General features: G+C 49.4%; 1 protein-coding gene across 3 annotated transcripts; it reads right to left on the bottom strand.

Annotated features, from left to right (window-relative positions):
• Positions 1 to 7,059: 7,059 nt before the first annotated feature.
• Positions 7,060 to 21,115, bottom strand: STOML1 (stomatin like 1). Of its 3 annotated transcripts, none has more exons than XM_061394880.1 (7): positions 20,879 to 21,115; positions 19,189 to 19,295; positions 17,793 to 17,942; positions 17,291 to 17,494; positions 14,147 to 14,342; positions 13,478 to 13,690; positions 7,060 to 12,972 (listed from the first exon to the last, which is right to left on the bottom strand). In XM_061394880.1, exons 1-7 carry the CDS (start codon positions 21,009 to 21,011, stop codon positions 12,779 to 12,781), a joined length of 1,197 nt encoding a protein of 398 aa, XP_061250864.1. In that variant the 5' UTR covers positions 21,012 to 21,115; the 3' UTR covers positions 7,060 to 12,778. The 3 variants fall into 3 exon arrangements, with proteins under 3 accessions (XP_061250864.1, XP_061250865.1, XP_061250866.1); XM_061394881.1 differs by having other exon boundaries at positions 13,478 to 13,687; XM_061394882.1 differs by lacking the exon at positions 20,879 to 21,115 and adding an exon at positions 19,592 to 20,872.
• Positions 21,116 to 23,026: the final 1,911 nt, after the last annotated feature.

Genomic DNA, 23,026 nt, shown 5'->3' with positions numbered 1-23,026 from the left:
TTGCTTTACAGAATTTTGCTGTTTTCTGTCAAATCTCAACATGAATCAGCCATAGGTATTCATATATCTCCTCCCTTTTGAAGCTCCCTCCCATCTCCCTCCCCAAACCCAGAGGCTTTTAGAGAACTTCCTCTGGGAAGGTAAAGCCTGCCTTCCCGCAGCAGCCAGTCACTTGCACACGCGTGCCACCAGGGGGTTCTCTCCCCTCTCCCACTACTGCTCTGCTTCCAGTCGGGTTCTCTTCCCTCTCCCACTACTGCTCTGCTTCCAGTCTTCCTCCCGGGAAAGAGTTGAGCGTGGGGGTGGGGCAAACTCCCCCGCCCTCCAGCATGCTCTCCCCAAGGCAAAACCGTTTGCCTGTTTGGAATTCAGTTCTCTTGGTTGCCTATGATGATCTCAGTTCTCTCATGGGTTTAAAAAATTACAGTTTTGCAGATTCCTGGCTTCTTCTTGTCAGAATGGGAGTGACATTTTCTTGCAGCTTTCTTCATCCTAAGAAGAAGTGAAACCCCTCTTTCATTTTTACATGCAAATAATCCAAGGGGTTTCCGGACACTAAATGCCCTCTGACTCATTCCTAACCTTTTGTCAGGTACTTTTTGTGACTTGTGTCTCACAGGCTTTCTCATTTCCCCACAGCCGTGTTTGCTGTCACTTGAATGGCTGGCATTTACTGAGCCCCTACGATGTTTCAGTACCAAGTGCCTTGGCCCATTTCGAACCCTGATTCGTCTCCTTTACTCTCACACGCACGTCCAGTCTATCAGGAGATTCTTTGGCTCTATCTATAAAATATCAACTTCAGTTCAGTTCAGTTCAGTTGCCCAGTCGTGTCTGATTCTTTGCGACCCCATGGACTGCAGCATGCCAGGCCTCCCTGTCCATCACCAACTCCTGGAGTTTACCCAAACTCATGTCCATTGAGTCGGTGATGCCATCCAGCCATCTCATCCTCCGTCGTCCCCTTCTCTTCCTGCCCTCAATCTTTCCCAGCATCACGGTTTTTTCCATTGAGTCAGGTCTTCACATCAGGTGGCCCAAGTATTGGAGTTTCAGCTTCAACATCAGTCCTTCCAATGAATATTCAGGACTGATTTCCTTTAGGATTGACAGGTTGGATCTCCTTGCAGTCCAAGGGACTCTCAAGAGTCTTCTCCAACACAACAAAAGCATCATCAATTCTTTGGTGCTCAGCTTTCTTTATAGTCCAACTCTCACATCCATACATGACCACTGGAAAAACCATAGCTTTGACTAGACAGATCTACTTACTAGACAGAAGTAATGTCTCTGCTTTTTAATATGCTGTCTAGGTTGGTCATAGCTTTTCTTCCAGGGAGCAAGTGTCTTTTAATTTCATGACTGCACTCACCACCTGCAGTGATTTGGGAGCCCCCCAAAATAAGTCTGTCACTGTTTCCATTGTTTCCCCATCTATTTGCCATGAAGTGATAGGTGCCATGATCTTAGTTTTCAGAATGTTGAATATTAAGCCAAGTTTATCACTGTCCTCTTTCACTTTTATCAAGAGGCTCTTTAGTTCTTCTTCGCTTTCTGCCATAAGGGTGGTGTCATCTGCATATCTGAGGTTATTAATATTTCTCCTGGCAATCTTGATTCCAGCTTGTGCTTCATCCAGTAAGTGTCCAGGAGTCTCCGGTGGAGGCGTGGGTGGGCAGTGGCCTGCTGCAGAGCTAGGGGCACTGAGTGTAGCAGTGCATGCAAGCGACCTTTTGAAGGAGGTCACCATTATCTTCATTACCTCCACCATAGTTTGGCCTCAGGTCAAATAACAGGAAAGGAACACAACCCAGCACATCAACAGAAAACTGCTTAAAGTTTTACTGAACACGGCCCTGCCCATCAGAGCAAGACCCAATTTCCCCCTCAGTCAGTCAGTCTCTCCCATCAGGAAGCTTCCATAAGCCTCTTAACCCTTCTTCATCAGAGGGTAGACAGACTAAAAAATATCAACATACCAGTTCAAAACTAAAAACAGACCTAACAAGGGCCCAGCCATTGCATTTATCCCAGAGAAACGAAGACTTACATTCACAGAAGAACTTGTACACAAAAGTTCATAGCAGCTTTACTTGTCATAGCCAAGCCTGGAAACTACTCAGATGTCCTTCAGAGGGGGAAGTGTGAAACCCACTGCGGTGCGTCCACACCACAATACAACACTCAGCAAGAAAGAGGGTGTTATACCACACCCTGTGGTATACTGTTATACCACAGGACAACAGTCAGCAGGAAAGAGGGTCAACTGCGAACACATCAACACCTGGGGTGCATCTCTAGGGAGTTCAGCTGAGTGAAACAGCCAACCTCAAAAGGATACATACTGCAGGACTCCATTTATCTGGCAATCCTGAGGAACATAATCGTGGAGATAAGACTACAGATTAGTGGCTGTCAGAGTGAGCAACAGGAAGGAGGGGTTTGACTATAAAGAGGTGATGCCAAGGACAGCACCATAGAGCATCTTGATTGCTGTGGTGGTTACTCATGTATAGCCTAGATGTGATTCAATTGTGTAGAGCTATACACACACACAAATAAGCACATATATAGCCAGTGAAATTTGAATAAATCTGATTGATTATCCCAATGTCAATTCCTTGGTTTTGATACAGTTTGGTGGTTATATGAGATGCTAGGGTGGCTCAGGGAGGCAGACATGGGACTTCTCTGTGCATTTCTTTGCAGCTGCCAATGAATCTATAATTTCAAAATAAAATAATAAAATACACATAACTATAATCTAATTCCTTCTAATCGCCTGCTCTGCTATCAGCATGGTCCAAGCCACTATCATCTCTTGCCTGGATTATTACAATGGCCTCTTAATGGGTCTCCATACTTTTCCATACAGTTTATTCTCAACAGAGCAGCTTTTATACTGTTAGGCAGTTTTTGTCATTTGTGGAAATAAATGAAGACCAGCCAAATGGGAAAAAAAAAGGTTATTTTTTCACAGCTTGCTATAGAGCAAGGGAGTCAGCCACCATCGCTTTGTCCTGGCAGAGACTCAAAGACAGGCAGAGGACTGGAAAGCTCTATAGTGAAAAATGGAAGGAAAGCTTCAGGTGTGTACTGATTAAGGCTACTGGCAGTCTCCAGCTTTCAAATTGTGCTGGAGCTGAAGAATTGATGCTTTCGAATTGCAGTGCTATGGAAGACTCTTGAGAGTCCCTTGGACTGTAAGGAGACCAAATAATTCAATCCCAAAAGAAATCAACCCTGAATATTCATAGGGAGGACTGGTGCTGATGCTGAAGCTCCAGTACTCTGGCCACCTGATGTGAAAAGCCAACTAACTGGAAAAGCCCCTGATGCTGGGAAAAAGATTGAAGGCAAAAGGAGAGCCACGGAGAATGAGATGGTTGGATGGCATCACCAACTCAATGGACATGAGTCTGAGCAAACTCCAGCAGATACTCAATGGACATGAATCTGAGCAAACTCCAGGAGACAGTGAAGGACAGGGGAGCCTGGTGTGCTGCAGTTCACAGCATCGCAAAGAGTGGGACGCAACTTAGCAACTACTCCGGCACCTAAGACATTGCTTGGTCTAATGTAAGGTGAGTGCCCAAAACAATTTTTTAGAATGAATATGGGATTATGTGTGTATGCAGGTATACTTAATGACATCTCTTGCTTATTGGGTGCTTGGAGTTTACTGGACATTGTGCTAAATGCTTTCATATATTGCTTTCATATAGTTTTACTCTTCATAGCTCTCCAATAGGGTATTGGGTTGGCCAAAACGTTCATTTGGGTTTTTCCATGAGATCATATAGAAATACTTGAATCAACTTTTTCACCAAATCAATACTACCAGAGCCACTTACTGTTCAGGTAAGGTAATCCCAGGGGATAGAGTGACCAGAGTCCCAGAACTTCTCAAGAACCTACATTCAATGTTTAAAACCTGAAAGTCTGGCTCTAAAATGCAAAAACTACAGAACAGCCCAAATTAATAAATGTTTTAATCAAATGTCTAAAAAATGTCATCAATTGTTAACTTATATCATTAATTTGTGTCAACTTCTTTAATTATTAAATGGGTAGTATTCATAAGAATTTCATTCTATTTGTAAATAATTTGTAGATTTTTTTTTTTAACTCCACAAGTACTTCCAGAATGTAAATGAATGCCCACGGAGTGCGGAGAACCCCAAGGAGTGCTGAGAACATGCAGATAATTACACCGTGAGTGAATTACCCTTAGTCAAATAATTTCCAAGGCAAACTTACAAAAATCACTTTGTGTTATTTTATGGTAATATGTTATATTTGACAATTCTGTGCATTTCAATAATTGATTTGGGGGAGATACCTCATCCTAGAAAGGTCTTAAACTGCCCTTTGATATAATTGGCTCCATTTTGCAGATTTAGCTCCATGATCTGCAGTTTCCTTGTTCCTCTCTCTGGTCAATCTCCCCCAGTTCTCCTGGCCAAACCCTCACATTATCCGGCCTCCCACATCCCTCCTGACCCCTCATCCCTGCTTCACCAACCCTGGGCCTGGGTGCACACAGGGGTGGGTATGTGAGCGTGTATGGGAGCAGTTGGGTAAGGTGGGCATCTCCCAGGCCTGCGCCCCAGGCTCTGGTTCTACTCTTCACTTTCTCTCCACAGCAGCAGCTCCTTTGCCCCCAAGATCCTTCCCAGCCTTTGAAAGCACTTCCAGGAGAAAACCAGCTATCCCCCAAACTGCCACAAGACGGTGCCACAAGCTCACGACTGGGCTTCTGCTAGCTCCTTCAAGGAGAAAAAACACAGAACAGGACAAAGTGTCCCAAGAGACAGCTGGGTGCCCCCACCGCAAGCATCTTCTGTTCCCCTCAGGTGTGACTCTGGCCCCTCCAGGGTGACCCTCAGGGCCCTGTTTTCGCCCCTGTGGCAGGTACCATGGTTTGGCTCCTACCTCCTTGCTGTCCGTCTCCCTGTTGCTTTGTCTCTCCTTGTTCATCTTCCAGCATCCCTCTCCATCTGTCTGTCTCTCCCTGTCTCCCTTGGTCTCTCCTTTCTTCCTAGCTTCACCTGTGCTCTGTCTGTCTTCATCTTCCTCAGCAAATCTAATGCTGCTTCATCTTACACAACAAGTCCATTAAAAAAAAAATTAATGTGTGTTTATTTATTTGGCTGTGCTGGGTCTTAGCTGAAGCACGCTAACTCTTAGTTGTGGCATGCGGGATCTAGTTTCCTAACTAGGGATTGAACTCTCGCCCCCTGCATAGGGGGCTTGGAGTCTTAGCCACTGGACCACCAGGGAAGTCCTGCAACAAGTCCATTTTAAAAACCAGTTGCTGGTGCCTGTTATATGGTGGACACTGCCAATCTCTGGCAAGTCAGTGGAAGCACACTGGAGTCCCAGTCCAGGGGAAGAAGCTCCAGGCTGAGGACTGTGGTGGGCAAGTCCCTTTGATCCTCAGTCTCCTCTCTCTCCTTTTCTCCCCTCTTCACTCCTTTCCTCTCTCTCTCTCCAGCCTTTCTCCTGGCTGAGTGGCAGAGGATCTGGGGCAGCAGATGGGGAATATGCCCCCCTCTGCCCACCCCCACACAGTCCACACCCATCCCCACACAGTGGAGCCAGGCTAAGTGGAGCAACACAAAGCCAGAATCTTAAGACCCTCTTTATTCCATGCCAATCCCACTGCCCCACAGTCCCCACTGATGGAAGAGGAAGTCATGGGCTGGAGCCATGAGACACAGGTTCTGGGCCCAGTCCTGCCACAAATCCCTCTGGGAAGTCCTTCTGGGGACCTGCTGGTGCTCGGTCATCCCATCTGTGGACCAGTCATCTCTTGCTGTCCTGGTTGGGGGAGCTGGACTCCACTTGGCCTAGGATGGGAATCAAGAACCACTCACCAGGAGGAACCAGAAAATTTCTCCTCCCAGCTTCCACCCCTGCAATACACAAACCTCCCCAAGTCCCCACCACCTCATCACTCTCAATTTCATGATTTTTGGCTTGGAGGCCCCACCAAAGGGCTAACTCAGTGAGGCCTGTGTAAGTGACACAGTGACCATGATTTACCACTGGCACTTCTCTTCCTTGCAAACTGTTCAGTTAATGAACACCCTGGAGCTGCCGCCTACCCCAGCCCGCCCCCATGCGCACAGGAGTGCCAGAATCCTGGTCCCAGCCTTACTTCTTCCCTTCTTTCTCCAGGGCGAGGTGTCAATCTTTGTCCAGAGCTAATCCCATCAGGGCTCAGGATCCCATTCCCTTCTCTTCCTCTACAGTCTCCCTCTGCCTCTCTCTCTACTGGATCTTTCCCCATAATATCCTCTCTCTTTCACCTTAAAAATACCCACCTCCACGCTAGCCAATGCAATTATAAAAGGGAAAGCACTTTAAAGCACTGATATGAGGAGGTGAGTTGTCAACATCCGACTGTATATTGAAGATGAAGTACTTTGAAGTACTATGAATAAAAATACAGTTAGTAAGGTAAGAATTAAGTTAGTAAGGTACAGAGCCCCTACAGAGCAGTAAATTGCACAGTGACTGGATAATATAATGAAGGGAAAGCCCCCGTTTATAGTAGTATCAGAAAAGATATAGTACCTGGGAATAAACTTTAAAAAAATGTTCAAGACCGTATGAACACTGCAAAACTTCTGAAGAACACTAAGAGGAAAAAAAAAACACATAAAAACATGCCAGTTCATGGACAGGAAGACTCAGTACCATAAACACTGTAATTATTTGAGTTATTTCACACATTTAATACGGTCTCCATAAAGATATAAACAATTTTTTGACCACTCCACTGGCAGGCAGGATCTTAGTTCCCCAATCATAAATGGAACCCAAGTTCCTGTGTTGGGAGCAAAGAGTCTTAACCACTGGACCACCAACAAAAGTCCCCTAAACAATTACTGCTGCTGCTGCTAAGTCGCTTCAGTCATGTCCGACTCTGTGCAACCCCATAGACGGCAGCCCATCAGGCTCCACCGTCCCTGGGATTCTCCAGGCAAGGCTAGGGTAATTCTAAAGCTTATTTTAAAACAGCAACAAGAATAGGCAGGAAGAATTTCTTTCTTTCTTTTTTTTTTAATTTGGCTACGCTGGGTGGCGTCTAGGATCTTAGTTCTCAGACCAAGGAGTCAACCCACATCCTCGGCAGTGAAAGTGCTGAGTGGTTAAACACTGACTGCCAGGAAATTCCCAGGAAGACTGTCTTAAGAAGTATTAAAAAGAATTAATCTTATAGATATTCAACATTTTATGAAGCCTCAATAATTAAAACCACGTGGTCTTAGTGAACAGACAAATGGAACAGAACAGAAAACCCAGAGATAGATCCCAAGGCAAACAGAAATACACAGCACTGAAAAAAGTGTGGTTCTGTATATTTTATGCTCATTTAAATCCCAGGGGCTTTGTCAAACAATTACATGTAAAAAATAAAATATGGAAGTACATGGAATTCCTTTATGATCTTAGAATGGAAGTTTTTCTTATGACTTAAAACCTAAAAGCCATAAAATAAAATATGTATTATTTCAAATACATCTGTCAAATTTCATGGGAAAATATCATAAGCAAAGTCAAACTACAAACAACAAATTGGGTTAAACATTTTTACAACTTATATCAAAAAGAACTAATCTCTCTAGTATAAAGAGTTCCAGATGTCAAAACAAAAATAGAAACAACCAACACTAAAAAAAAAATACATGAAATAACATTTCACAGAAAAAGAAACACAAGAGCTCCTAAACATATTACAAAATTTCAACTTTACACAAAATAAGAGACATGAAAAATTTCAAGTTTTGAGGTAATTCAATGGGGAAAATATACCTTTTCAGCAAGAAGTGCTGGATACCCACATGGGGGGCGGGGGGGTGGGGGGTGGGGAGGGGCACCGGGGGAAACGTCTCAGCCTTTTATCTCATACCATATACAAAAAGTAACTCAAAGTGGATCAGGCCTAAAAGTACTAAAAAAAAAAAAAGTACTTCTAAAAGTTTATAGATTCAGCTAGTACTTTAAGGCACTGTGGCTAAAAGTACTAGAAAACACAGCGGGAAATCTTCAAGACCTTCAGCAAAGATGAGCAAAGACTTTCAGGAAAGGATACAAAACCTCTCACCATGAAAAAATTATAGGCATTTCCCTGGTGGTCCAGTGGTTAAGAATCCACCGTGTTATGCAGGTTTGATCCCGCACACGCTTTATGGAGCAACTAAGACCACGAGCAGCAGTTACTGAAGCTAGCCCACTCTGGAGCCTACACCCCACAACCACTGAGCCTGAGTACCACGACTAAGGAGTCTGTGCCCTGCAAGGACCCCTCATGACAATGAGGACCCCATCCCTGTGTCCCAACTAAGAGCTGACACAAATACATATATAAATACTTAAAAAAGTATAGACTAACTTCATCAAAATTAAAATCTATTGCTTTAAAAAATAAATCATTAAGAAGTTAGAAAGCCGAGCTACAGTCTGGGAGAAAATATTTCAAATACCTGCTGAAAGACATGTATCCAGGATTTACTAAGAACTCTTAGAACTAATATGAATATTATACCAATAAGATAAAGCCAGATTTTAAAGTGGGAAAAAAATTTGACAGATACTTCACAAAAAAAGACATATACCCAATGAGCACCCTAAAAGGGCTCAAAGTCATCAGGCAGACCCACTGGAAATGACTGACAACACCAAGTGTTGGCACGACCATCCTGGAATTGGTTTGGCAGTTTCTAGAGCCAGAAGTTTTACTCCTTAGTATTTACGCAAATGAAAACATATATCCATACAAAGACTCATACACAGATAGATGTCCAGAGAAGCTTTGATAATCAAAACTGAAAACTACTCAAATGTCCATCAACAGGTGAATATGCAAATTGTACCTCTATCCATACAACAGAGTATCACTAACAATAGAAAAAGAGCAAACCATGGGCACACATAATAACACAGACGATTCAAAAGCTCTACAGGAAGAAGCTAGACACAGAAGGATATACATGGCATGGTTTCACTTGTATGAAATTCTAGAAATGTGAAATTTAATCAGTAGTTATTAGAAAGCAGATGGATCAGTGGTGACTGGGCCTGGGGGTGGGGGTGGGGGTGGGGAGACTGAGATTGAATGGGAAGGGATACAGGGAACCACGTGAGTTGATGGAAACGTTCTATATCTTGATTCTGGTGGGTAGTGGTTACATGGTGTTCCATTTGTCAAAGTGCATTTAAAATGGGTGCATTTTATGCACCAACCAAAAGACACAGACTGGCTAGGTGGATGAAAACATATGTATGTATACCCCCAAACTGTATGTAATTATTTTATATTCTTAGATTAATCACGTTTCCATATGGCTTGCAATATAATTATCATTTATCTGGCTACTTAGTGTGAAAAATGGTAAACATCTTTTACTATTAAAAAATGAATGCATTTTATCCTATTACCTGTTAAAAAGGTAAATTCTGTGCTTTTTATCTGGTACTGAAAAGAAACCCTGTGCTTTTGCTGGAATGGAAAATCCAAACCTTAAAAAGCAATAAACAATTGAACAACTTTTTAAAAAGTTGAACTTTTTTATTTACTTTTTCACTGAGATGAGCTTTTTCATTTACTGGACTGTCAAAAAATTCCAGAGTTTAATAACACATTGTGTTGGCGTGGCTGCGAGGAAAAACAGACTCTCACTTACTGATGATGGGAATGTAAATTAGAATAATCCCTAAAGAAGGCATTTGGGCAATATTAAACTATAAATGCTTTGACCCAGCAATTTCCTTTCTAGGACTTTATCCCACAGATGAACTTCAACCACAATAGCATATGTGAAAGGTGCATGATTGTTTGAAATAGCAAAACACACAAAAATAATCTGAATGTCTATCAATCCAAACCAGGTAAAATAAACTATGATACACCCATACAACTGAATCCTATGTAACTATTCATATAAAACTGAATAGGGAAAGTCTAGGTATGCAAATATGGAAAGATTCTCAAGCACAATGTTAAGTGAACAAATTAACATTGTATTTGCTATGCTGCCATTTCTGTAAAAAAAAAAAAAAAAATCCCAGAGAATAATATATGTGGATTTTCTCGTAAGTGTTATGTTTTTAAAACTCCAACTTCATTTTTTTTGGCTGTGTAGCACAGCATGTGGGATCTTAGCGCCCTGGCCAGGGGCTGAACCTGCACCCTCGGCAGTGGAAGCACAGAGTCTTAACCAGTGGGCCACCAGGGAAATCCCCAAAGCCTAGCTTCTGGAAGAAGAACTTGGAGACTAATACCAGAGGATATCTGTTTGAAACTACGTGGATGGAGTCAAGAGTATGAGGAACAATTTTCATAGCTTGCCTTTTTAAACTTTTCTCTTCAACATTAAATACTTATTTAAAAAATAATATCAGAATAATACATTATATATAGAAAAGCATCACGTAACTGTTTTAGTTATCATTCTTCTTCGGGTTACCTTGGGGAAACAAATACAGGAAGTGTCTAATGCAGTAGAGGGGCATAGCTGGCAGGCAGTATCAGTTACTACTACAAAATCCCTGCATACATCCCCGCCTCAGACTTTAGGTCCCAGTTCCCCAAATCGGAGGTGTCTGCTACCCTTCCTGTGGCCTCACAGGGACTCTCCCCTCTGCCAAGTGTCTCCCCCATTTCCTTTCTTCTCTCATCTCCATGTAAACTGTGAGTCTTGGGCATCAACTCCTCAGAAAGCTTTCTCTGATGGACACCCTTTCCTCCCCCGCCCCCTCACACCCTGGCCCCATTAGGTGCCCCTCGCTGCACCCCAACCCCCAGGGACTGCAGAGTCTGCTGGGTCCTCTGAAGCCCAGAGGCCTTAAGCCTGTGGGCTCCCTGTCCTGGAGCGCTGGCCTCGCCAAGGAATGAGTTCCCCTCGATGGGATGAGGGCATTAACAGCTGGCAGCAGATTCTGCTCTCCACCCACACAGACATCTATAAGTTTCAGTTTCCCCTGGTGATGCTGCTCCTCTGACACACACAAAGAAAATCTGAGTTTCGATTTCCCTTAAGCTCTCACGAGGAAGGCGCCTGGGGCTTCCCCTCTCATCCTGTGGGGTGCTGTGTGCAGCAGCAGCGGAAGAACAACGATGGATGGCTCAGGCACGAAGCTCGAGGTCCAGCAGGGAGGGCGGACACTCACACAAGAACAGTAACAGAAACAGTGGGGAACGGGCACGAAGACAGCCCCGAAGCAGTGGGGGAGCCCAGGCCCCCGGGGCTCATGGGCGGTGGGGATGGGAGGGAAGGCTTTTGAACGGGCGTCCCCAGCTGGGCGGCCTCCAGAGCGGTGGAGAGAGGGACAGGGAGGGGTCAGCAGCCTGGGCTCTGGCCCTTCAGGGAGGGGCCCTGGGGCTGAAACCTGAACCCAATGGCAGCTTGGTCTACTCCAGGAGGACCTACAAGAGGAGGGCCAAGGCGGGCACTGGCAGGAACCAAAGGGTAAACTGGATGGAGCCTGGTGCCAAGGCAGTTGGACAGGGCCCTGTCAGGGAAGGCTTGGTGCCAGAGGACAAGCCAGAGGCTGTTCCTCAAAGAGGAGGCTCGAATTTCTGTGGGTTTCTTTTTCACAAGCCTCTCTAGGATGTGAGATTCATTCCTTAGAACTCAAGATGTCTAAGGCCCTCATTCTCTGGGGTCCCTGGGGTTTGAGCCGGACCAATGGGGAAACAGCGACCAGGCGTACAGCAGGAGGGGCAGGTGATGGCAGCTCCATCTCCCCTCGAGTGCGACAGGAGGCCCTGCCCTTCGCTGGATGAACAGTTTGCCCGACACCCACATCCTTCCTGCAAACCTCTCCCCAGACTATAAACAGGAACAGAGTGCCTGCTCCTGCCTGCTTTCAGGCCCTCGTCAGGAAGGGGAACTGTGGGTGATTCCAGAGCACTGTTGGGGCTCGGGTCACCCTTCAGGGCCTGGGTCCCAGGCTGGCAGCATGGACATCACCTCGGAGCCCTCTTCCCCACCCCCATGACCCCTATGTCTCTCCAGATACATTGTAAACAGCACATTTATTTGAGGTTTTCAAACCTCTGGTAAGAAGCACAGGAACAGCAGGGCTCTCTGTCATGCTGCCCTGGCCCCAGCCCATCGGGCATGCAAGACTGAGGCTGGGAGATGAGTCAAGACACCCTCAGGAGCAGGGCCAGGGAGACGCCGCCCTGCCCCCCTTCTCCCCCCACCCTCCCCCACCCCAGTCTGGGCCTGGACTGCAATCAGCAAGGCAGACCGAGCCCAATCTCAGATCCCTCCCAATGCAGGGACCTCTGCTTGGTCCCTTCTCTCTCCCTCCCCGAGCTGCTCTGATCCCCCTCTCTAACCCCCTCTTCTGGAACTTGGAGCCTGAGTCACATGCAGAGCTCCCTCAAACCAGGACCAAACCAGCTGCAGTTGGGTTGTTTCCGTCAGCCCCTCCTCTCCAGCCAGGTCGCCAGAGGAGCAGGGCAGGCCTGGCTCTCCTGTCACTGCCTGTGTACCCAGTTCAGGCAGGGCACTCGGCAGGGGACCAGGATAGCAAACACTTGCTGAGAGAACCGCTGTGGATGAGAAGGGCAGGGCTGCCTGACTCAGCCTCTCCTAGCTCCAGTGTCTCCCAGCCTCCACTCACTGTCTCCCACTGGGTCTGACACTCCTCAGGGCTTCAACAATCCAAGGTGCAGTGCCAGGGCCTCCGCCTCCAAGATGTCTCCCTGGCTTGGTGCCCGGCTCGGGGCCAGGCTACTGACAGGCAGCCAAACCTGCTACTTCAAGGCCTTGAGGACAGCCTCCAGCTTCATGGCCACGGCCAGGTCGCCCTTCACCTTCAACCGCCCACTCATGTAGGCCCCCAGGGGCCGCAGCTCCCTGCACAACAGGGACCGCAGGTCCTCCTCAGACAGCTCCACCACCACGTCGGGGATGACATCAGGCACTCCGCGTCCCACCCTCCCTTGCCCTGTGGGGAGAAAGAAAAGTGAGAATCAGTGGGGGGACAGCAATGCTACAGTGGGTAGAAGAGGTCAGCACGTCCCACTGGGAAGGGTGGGAAGAGTGGCTAAGAGCTCAGGTGCTAATACCCAGGGTTCAAGTCCTACTGACTGTGTGACCACTCAGAGCCTCAGTTTCCAAACTGGTGAGATGAGGATGCTAATAATCACTAAGTCACGGGTTTATGATGAGAAGTAGGTGACATGATGCGCAAAATGCACTCAGACAGAGCCTGGCACGAACAGGCCTGCAACGCGTGCAGGGCTCTTAGTCCAGGCAGCTGGGCCAGCTGGGCGGTCCTGCTCATGGGGATGGGACAGGGAGCCCAAGGCCTGGGCATCATCTGAGCTCCTGACAGCTGTGGGTTTGCCTAAACTGCTGGCAGGAGCAGGGCCTGGTCTGAAAAGGACCACAGGTGGTGGGGCTGCGAGCAGCCCCAGCGGGGAAGGAGAGGGCAGAGAGGGCAGCGGCACCTGCAGTGAGATCCAGAAAATAGATGCTCTGGGGGCCGCTGGGCAGGATGACGTTGAACTGGTAGCAGGCCCCGACCTGGCTGACCAGGGCCTCGGACAGGATGGGCTTCAGAGCCATCAGCAGCCCCTCGGCCACAGGCTGCTTGGGGCTGGGCCCGGCACCCCCGTGAGGGGCAGACGGCTCAACCTCGCTCACCATCTCCAAGGTATCTGCTGGTGGTGGAAATGGGATGGGGGAGGGAGGCAGAGAGAAGGAAGTCAGTGCGCTGCCAAGGTCAGGATGATGGTGGCCCCCGTGCCTTCACAGCGCTCTCTCTTATATCCCCTGCAGCCTGCGTTCAGTTTCCTCCTCTGCTAAGAGGCTGCCCTTGAGTTTCTAGCCATAACCCCAACCCCCTTCTCTAAATCACTCCAGCCTTGAGTCTTAAACTCTCTTCCGGATGCTGTTGCTTCCTCCCATGGAGGCTCCCAAAGGCCTCCGCATGCTCAAGACTCTTCTCATTACCTTAGTTCTGGTCAGCTCTAGAATCGGGGTGGCTGGAACAGCCGGGCAGGGTGTGCACTGCACAAGGCGCTTGGTTAAAGGAACAAGAGGCAAAGCTCAATCTGTGCTGGACACGAAGCTGAACGCCCGGCGGGGGGAACCACCCTTTCCCTGAGGCTCCTCACCTGGTCCAGGGCGCGGGGCACCTCCTGCCACTGAAGGCACACTGCCTCCCAGGAAGTGGAGGGCCAGCTGCTGCAGGGTGCTGTCCAGGCTGGGCCCTGCTGGGCTGTCCTGGGGCGGCTGGAGCACGGCCTCCACTGCCAGCTCCACACGGTCCACCTCCAGCCCCCAGGCCCTGGTCACATCGTTGATCTCCAGCTGGAGGAAGTGTGGGGAAACATGGCACTCATTCCACAAAGGTCCCATCCAGAGCACCTTCTTTAGGCAGGTTGGTATGGCCACGGTGACTCTTGAGGTACCAGGCCAGCCCTTGAGAAGTGCCCAGCCTGGACGGAGGCAGAGGGCAATTACAACGCAGCCATGGGAAGTTGTAGTGTGCACCAGGGGAGGGTGTGGGGCAGGGAGGAAGGGGTGATGCTAGGAGGAGGAGGAGGAGTTATCCAGGTGAAGGGGCATGAAGGAGGACCCTTCCAGACAACAGGAACAGCATGTGACGAAGACCAGAGAGGAGCACCTCGAACCTTTGGGGAACTGCGAGTAACCACAGCTCCACGCAACCGGACCCTCAAGTGCGGGCTGGGACACTGGAGACAGCCAAGGGGGCAGAGGTGGCTGCTCTCTCTCATTTGGACTTACTCGGAGGCACAAGGGGCCCCCGAGAGGAGTTTAGCAGCAAAGTGACAGAGCAGTCTTCCTAGCTGCAAAGATTCTCTTGGCTGCTATGTGGACGCTGGACTGGAGGGGTTGAGGATGGAGGGAGACCAGGTAGGATGGTGTTTCAAACTGCAGGCAAAAGTTACACAGACGCAGTGTCAGGCAGAGGCGGCTTTGAGCCAAGACACACGGCGGAGGGGCACAGCTCTTAGACTCTAAGCTACAGAGGACACCAGAGAAAAGGCACCACTGGGCTTCTCGGCTGCCTGAGCGTGCGAAAAGAGGAAGGGTGGTGAGGAGCTGGGGGAGCCAGGTTTCTGATGAGGGTTCTTGCACAGATCATGAGTGTGGGCATTCACCCAGAAAGCACACACAGAGGAAGGCACAGATGTGGGGGTGGGAGGGAAGGAATGATGAGCATTCCTTTAGGGAAGGAATAAGGTATTTTTAAATACATTAAGCTTGAGGTGTCTATGGGACAGCCAACTACAACTGGGAAAGTAGGTCCAGGAAGCAGGACAGAATGGGACTGGATCAGAGTGTCGTGAATAATTAGTGTCCAGAAGTAGCAAACAGCTCCAGGGGGATCACAGAGGAAAAGAGACCACTGAGGGAAACCCAGAAACAGGAGGACAGGGAGTAACCAGAAGTGTGGAATAACGGAATTCAGAGGAAACAGGGGATCCAATCATAAGACAAGGACGCGCCCATCGAGTCCAAGGCCGCCTCCAGGTGACATGAGGAAGGACTGAGAAGTGCTCCCGTGCTGGCAAGAGGGAGGTCACTGTGGGGTCGGCAGTGACGTCAGTCTTAGGAGCCTAGGGGAGCCTAGAGTAACAACAGGAAAGGAGGAAGGAAAGGGAAGAGAGGGGTGAAGAGCTAGAAGGGGTGTGGGACAAAGGGAGAGCATGCAGAAAGGCAAGAAGAGGATGAGCGGAGGGAGGGAGCCGAGTCCTGGGCCCCGAGCACTGGGCAGTGCAGAGGAACCAGATGCTTCCAGGAAGGCAGGAAAACAGCACAGAGGTAGATGAGCTTCAAGGGGTGACCACTGGAGGAAGCTGGAAGAGTTCTCACCCTAGAGCGTTTTCTCCGAGGATCAAGAGAAAGGCCTGCTGCAGAGGGCTGGGTAGGGGTGGGGCCGGCAGTAGGGGCCGGGAGGAGTAAAGCAGCAGGCACAAGTGGGTAAGCAGCTAAGAGGGCCCAGCAAGGGAGAGGTGGGAAGCGTGCAATCCTTCCAGGTGCAAAACAGGCAGATGGAAGAGTGAAAATGAGAGACGGATGTCTGAACCAGGCCTCGCCGAAGGTGGTGGATTTCCTGAAATTTGATTTTATCCAGGTGCTGAATCCACTTTGCCAGGAGCTAAGTCAGTCTGGGTAATGGCCCTAAAGGACTCTAATGCCCTGGTATGGGACTCACACCCCCAAATGGCCTCTCTTGGCTTTGTTGTACCAAAGTAATGTGCAGCAAGGCCAAAAACAAAGGCCAAGAACAAAATCTGATTTGTGTAAGACCAAGCAGTGGACTGGAGGGCAGGGGCAGGTGATCTGGCTCTGGCCCAGCTCTGCCCTTGACCACGGCTCTTAGGGGCAAGTCAAATAACCTCTGAGCCTTGATTTCCTTCCTCCAAAACAAAAGAGTGATACTAGCCTTTGTGCAGCAAAATGCAAAGCTGAGATACACTGAGGCAGCCAAAATGCTATGCGTGTAAGAAGTATTGTTACTATCACAAATAGAATTTTCTTGGGAATTTCAGCCAGTTGATTTATTTCCTGAAGGGACTGGAACCTCCAGGAATGGCATTACCCACTCCCTTCCCTGCCCTCTAACCCTGGGGAAGGCAGAGCCTAGGGGAACAAGGAGAAACTTCACCCACGGTCCCCTGCCAGGACATGGGAGAAAGCCTGAGGTGAGCATGGGAGCAGGTGACTTGCCGTCACATGTGTATTTCAACCCCTCTTGTCACAGGAGGGATCTGAGGTGAATTCCAGTGTAACTGCTCACACACAGACAAGAGGCAGCAAAAAGACCCAGAACAAAGAACACAAAACCACAAAAATGCACATGCTGCCTTGGGGAGCATGGAATTCCCCAGAAGGTGACTGGGCCAGGAAGGCCCCTGCTCCTTTCACCCACCTGCCTGCCCAGGAGGCCGCTCAGAGCCCCTGAGGCCCAGCGTTGTCATGGCAATGCCTGCAGGGCAGTGAAGAGTGAAACCTCGGGTAGTCAGTGGCAAGACTCAAGGCCACTCCCCTGGCCCAGCCCCTTTACTTCTCAGGCCCGGTTTGCCCAAGATCGCTATGGTCTGTGCCCATCTTCCATTCCTCAGCTGACAGTCCCACCAAGACCACTGACTCTTCACAAGTTATTACACTCTTGGGACACAAGGTAAACTAAGGCCCAGAGTGATCTGGTGCTATGCTAAAGTGCCCCAGCAGGCAGAGCCCGGCCCGTGTGCCAGCCACGGAACTCTGCCTGGTGCAGAGCTGCCTACCAGGAGTTGGTCGCTGATCTTGAGCTTCTCCATCTGGATCTCTCGAAGGGGCCTCTTGAGCAGGGCCTTGGTCATGGCATTCTGGGCTGTCATGCGTGTGGCTGTGTTCAGGTCCTTCACCGTCATCACCGACAGTACTGGGTCCCAGATGCGGAACTGGACGTCGGCCCCCACGGACAGCACAGCCCCATCCTTAGAGGCCAACTGTTAGGAGAGGCCAGGAAAGAGGGGCAGGGGCTGCAGGGAGGCCAGGCCCACTGAGACCACCTAACCTGACCCACTTGCCTGGCCACTGGCTCCTCGAGAACAAAATGGTAACCCCAAGTGCAGGGGTTCGATATATACAGCAAGGATGTCCTCCCAGCCTCCCTCCTCCTTTTTCTGGTGTCTTCCCCACCCCTCAGCCCTGATGGCTACTCGCAGGCCAAGGTACTGACATCCACAACACACCCAGCACAAGCTCCCCACTCCCTCTATCCAGGGGAGCCGAGAAGCCCCTCACCTTGCAGGGAGGAACACTGAAGGCTCGTGTCCTCAGATCTACCCTCTGAAAAGAGTCGATGAAGGGCAGGAGCAGAACCATACCGGGTCCTTGAGGGGTGCGGATCCGGCCCAGTCGAAACACGATCATGCGCTCATAGGTGGGCACGATCTGCTCGTAATAGCAAGGGAAAGGGTCAAAAGCACTAGCTGATGCTGACAATTATGTCTGCCCAGGTCTTTCCCCCACGTCTCTCCCCCAGGTTCAGGGTCAGGGATCCTTAGCTCTGTTTCCAGATGAAAAAAACCAAGCTCTGAGAGGTTAACTGACTTGCTTAAAAACCACAAAGCCCCCAAGTGAAACAGGCAAGATTTGAAAGCAGTTCTGAGTAACTCCAAAAGCCATGCTCTCAACTACGATACTGTACTGACTTGATTGTCTGTGAAACCTTTTACCTATGTGGTCTAAAGCTAAACATAACTCAAACCAGGAAACTGTCTGCCCTTGTCTTAGTCAAGGGATAAGCTGGGCTGCTCTAATAGTGACCCTGAGGGAAGGGCTTTGCCAGCTTCAGGTTCCTGGAGTCCTCAAGGAAGGAAATATACCCAAATTGAGAAATGAAGGCTGAGAGAGGCAGTGACTTGCCTAAGGCCACATGATATTTGTTTCAGTGGCAGCTTTAGGATTAGGATTTAGGGCCTTCTAAGGAAGGACTCCCTTGCAGACCACCCAAACCCTAAACTTTCCAGAGATAGTGACTGTTGTCTGGGGCTGCATGAGGGTCAGCTTCCACCTCCACTGCAGCTCTCAGGTGTGAGCATCTACTCTAGCTCATCCTTTCCCTTCTGCCCCATCCCTTGCTGAAAACAAGGCTGAAATTCCTTTTACTCATCACTTGCTGGGCCAGGTTGAGTGTTTTTCATTTCTAACTTAGCCTAACCCAAAAGGAAGAAGATATTTGTGTGTACCTTAACACCTGTGTTCAGACCCCTAAACTTGGGCATTTGGGAAGACTTGTTTCTGTCACTTACTGGCTCCCAGTAAAGTTGAGCCTCAGTTTCCTCATCTGAAAGCTGTGAACAATTCTTGTCCAGCCCATTTCACAGTGTTAGTTGCTCAGTCATGTCCGACTCTTTGTGACCCCATGGACTGTAACCCACCAAGATCCTCTGTCTATGGAATTTTCTAGGCAAGAATACTGGAGTGGAGTGCCATTCCCTTCTCCAGGAGATCTTCCCAACCCAGGAAATGAACCCAGGACTCCTGCATTGCGGGCAGATTCTTTACCATCTGCGCCCATTTCACAGAGGTGTGATAATACTTAGAGGAAGCGGGCAGAGGATGGGAAATTCATGCACCAATGTTAAAGCTCTCAGTGTGGCCCAACCACTCTGGGGACTGACCCAGCCGGCCTTACCTTCAGGGCAAACCAACCAGAAATGGGGAAGGTGATCAGCAGCAGCAAGAACCCCAGGAAACTGATAAGGCCATGGCAGAAGCAGGAGGGCCAGCTCTGAGGTGCATCTGGGGACAAGAGAGCAGAGACAGTCAAGAAATGCCAACTGCGTCTGGCATGACAGCTGCCGGCTGAGTGAACTCAGTCAAGTGCACCTTTTTGCCCACCTTCCCTTTCAGTGGCTCCTTCCTTCTCAGAGCTAAGATGTTCTTTCCTAACTCACAGTGTTTCATTTCACTGGAGTGCCCTAAAGACCATCAAATACTTGCCTTGCCTAATACTAACTCCGTATCTGTGGGCAGGAGCTAGTTAAGGGCTGTTCCTTCCTCCCACATATCAGAATCAATGTGTTCCAAGTCCCAACCTCACAAAGCCCATTCTCTGCTAGGCAGCAGTCATTGGAACTGAGAAGTTAATCACAGGACAGCTCCGCTCTCCTCACTGGGCTGAGCAGGAGTCAATCCTTTTGTCTGATTTAAACCGCCTCCCACTTCTGGTAAACCCAGGAGGAACTCAGCATCTGTAAACAAATGCTAGGTTGAACTGAATGCTGCTGGCTTAACACCTCCTCCACTATTGGCTGGAAGTGTGCTTTCAGTTTGGAGGTAATGCGTTAACCAAAAGAGGTAAAGCGTCAATGGCTCTTAAACAGATGCCAGAGATGAGGGCTAAGATGTTCTTTCTTAGCTTACAATTTATTCTTCACCACACTTTAATGTTCTAATGACCGTCAAAATGCACGCTTCACTTGAAGCAGCTTCAGAAGAGAGGTGGGGGAGGGGGACTAGGAAGGAAAGACTTGGCTGAAGCACAGGTCCCTGCTCCTGGTGAATGAGAACCCCAGGATGGGGTTGAAAGCTGAGAAAATCCCAGGATCTTGGGGATCCTCTCCCAACCCTGAACTGGAAGCAGACAGAATCCTCTGCTCCACACTTCCAGGAACACCACACCCTTTGGGTTCTCTGAGCACCGGAATACTAAATCTCTTTTCCTGCTTCTTTCTGACCCATGTGGCCCCAGCAGGAAAAGAACTCTTGGATAGGGGCAGCTCTCATTACAGGGAGTAACAGAAGGGCCGAATCCTCTGGGGTTTGGTTGTCAGCCTGAGGCATGTGGGATCTGACCTCTGGGTCAAGGGAATTACTCAAGGCTTTGGAGAAAAACAGGGCCTGGGAAGACACGACAGGCATCTAAGGGCCTTCCTTTTTGGCCTGCGCATCTCCACCAGGAAACCGGCAGATACTCAAGTTTGAGAAATCTAGGTGTCCCCTGAGGTGAAGATTCTGCCACTTCTCGGCGACCAGGTGCTCTTGGCGTGCTGGTGACCTCCTATATCTTGACCTTAGTTTCTTTCTGGGCAAAATGGAAACCTGAAACCTTTGGGCTGATAAATGCCAAGAAGAAATGAGGTGGGGCGAGGCTTCTTTGAAGATGAGAGAGCTCCAGTGCTGCCGCCCCGTAGCTCTAAGAAGGGTGGATGGGCGGTAGTGTCCCAGCGCCTGATCCAAGCCCTTCTCCACATCGTGGAAAACCCCTCTCGGTCCCTCCTCTTAGGCTGCGAGGACGCAAGACACGCTGACTCCAGAGAGGCAGAGAGTTCGGGGGTGCCTGCTGATCTCCCTCGGATCCGCTGCGCTGGGCGGCCACTCACCGGCCCCCGGACCCACGCCGCCCGGCTCCGGGGACAAGCAGCCCTTCTGCGAGCCCAGGAAGCCGAAGCTTGATTGCTGGAAACGGTCAAAGTCCCCCAAAGGCAGCGCCCGATACCCAGACCTGCTAAGCATGGTTCCCAACAGAAGGCACGCCCCGCGCCCCAGGGAAGTGCGGGGCTTGACCAGCCAGCCGCTACACTGCCCCGCCCCCGCTGGCCGCCGCTTCCGGTTTCTGCCGGGAGAGGGGTGGAGGCGGCCCGAGTGCAAGAGGAGGCCGACTGAGCCCGGCTCGCACCGTTTGCATAGCGCCCCCTGCGCTGGGAGGACTGAACTGCGATCGCGGGGCTGGGAGGAAGGGTAGTCAAGTGTTCCTGGAGGCCCGCAGCGGTCCGCTCCTCCTACACCTTTTCCCACTAGGTCTTAGAAAAGGAGCAGGAAGAGAAGCTGAGCTTTGTAAGAGAGTTTTCAGGACCTGAATCTTCTCCAGAAGCAAAGAAATGCTACCAGCCTTCTCAGCATAAACTAACAAACTCTGGACGGATTTGGGGAAGGTTGCCTTTAGGGTTTCTCCAAGGCATGATCAGCAAATTATCCCTGAAGCTCCATTACTTTGGTCACCTGATGCGAAGAGCCCACTCATTAGAAAAGATTCTGATGCTGGGAAAGATTGAAGGTAGTAGGAGAAGGGGACAACAGAGGATGAGATAGTTGGATGGCATCACCAACTCAATGGACATGAGTTGGAGCAAGCTCCAGGAGACTCTGGGAGATGGTGAAGGACAGGGAAACCTAGCGTGCTGCAGTCCATGGGGTTGCAAAGAGTCGGACATGACTGAGCGACTGAACAACAACAAAGCCCAGCAAGCAGGGCCTGGCACAGAGAGGATGTCAGTGCTTATCTGTTGAATGAAGGGGTAACCAGGTCATTGTGGGTCAACCTAGGGCAGAAGGGCCTGAGCTTCAGCACAAAAAGAAAGAAATTCTGTGTGCAGATCTCAGGGAACATGGCAGAGTAAAGAAGGGGATTGCATAGTGCTATCCTAGGGCAGCCCTCCTGAGCATCACAGACCCTCAATGTCACAGATGCTGAAATAGCACACCCTACAATCCAGGTACCCAGAGGTAAATTGCTTCTCCCTGGCTTGAGAAAACCAAATGCAAAAGGTGAATTTACTCTGTATACCAACAAATATTAATTTCCTACAAGGCAGGCTGTGTTCCAAAGTGGGCAAAGAAATTAATAAAGCTTTTATTGTTCCACACATGCCAGTCCTGCCTCCAAAGGCCCCTCAGCCATTGTCCACTTCCAGGTCCCTTCTGCAAATGGCTGCTTACCATCTTTGTCTTTTCCTAGCTTCATAGCCTGGTTCTAAAGCCCTGGGGGCACTAATCAAGCAGCAAGGTGCATGCAGTAGGCTCTTGAGGTTTTTGCACTGTCCCTAGGAAGTTAGTTCTCCCCTATCCTCCCACCCCCACCCTGAACTATAAGTTCACCCCACCCCCAACTATTAAAGTTTTACAAGCGCAAGGTCCTGTCACCGCCCTTCTAATCTGTCCCAAGCTGGAACTGAACACAAAATGGGTCCATGGGAGTCATCACAATGATTGGAATGCACTGAGGTTTGAAGACAGGAGCACTGGCCCAGTGATGCCACCTGGAGCTGTACCTTCTCCCCTCACCAGCTGAGAGCTGGGGCTTCTCCTTTGACCCATTGCTAACTTGCTGTTTCCTCACTTTTCTCATACCTGCCCACCAGCTCTCCCCATTCCCTACTGCCTCAGATCCACCAGCCCTTCCAGCTGTCACACTAGGCATCATCCTGATACCCTCATCTCCACTCAGAGTCCTCCCAGTGTCTGACTCAGGTCCCTCCTCTCATCCCACAGCCACTGTCCCAGACCACCTGGCCCTAGGTTGTCAGAGAGACTGTCCCAATATACACAATGGACATGGTTCCTTGTTTTCAAACCCTTCACCAACTCTCTGCTGTCCATAGCCCTGGTCCATCTCCTTAGCTATCATCTTGCCCAGCCCATCTTGGTCTGACATCATGCATGGGTCCCCTCTTGAATCTGAAAATAACCAAAACAGGTTGCTCTTTTCAAAACTAGTTTCGAAACACCTTCTGTTTCAAATCTCCATAGCT

The sequence above is a fragment of the Bos javanicus genome, chromosome 21, assembly GCF_032452875.1.
Source record: "Bos javanicus breed banteng chromosome 21, ARS-OSU_banteng_1.0, whole genome shotgun sequence".
Taxonomy (NCBI): Eukaryota; Metazoa; Chordata; class Mammalia; order Artiodactyla; family Bovidae; genus Bos; species Bos javanicus.
The sequence above is the reverse complement of the archived record's forward strand: the minus strand, read 5'-3'. Positions and strand labels throughout refer to the sequence as shown.

Bases quoted from the DNA above. Each gene is read 5' to 3' on its own strand.
- STOML1 (XM_061394880.1), bottom strand. From the start codon at position 21,011: ATGCTTAGCAGGTCTGGGTATCGGGCGCTGCCTTTGGGGGACTTTGAC. The intron at 14,343-17,290 runs GTAGGCAGCTCT...CACTTCCTCCAG, and splicing joins AGATCAGCGACCAACTCCTG to CTGGAGATCAACGATGTGAC. The intron at 13,691-14,146 runs GTGAGGAGCCTC...TTCCACCACCAG, and splicing joins TGCCCCGCGCCCTGGACCAG to CAGATACCTTGGAGATGGTG.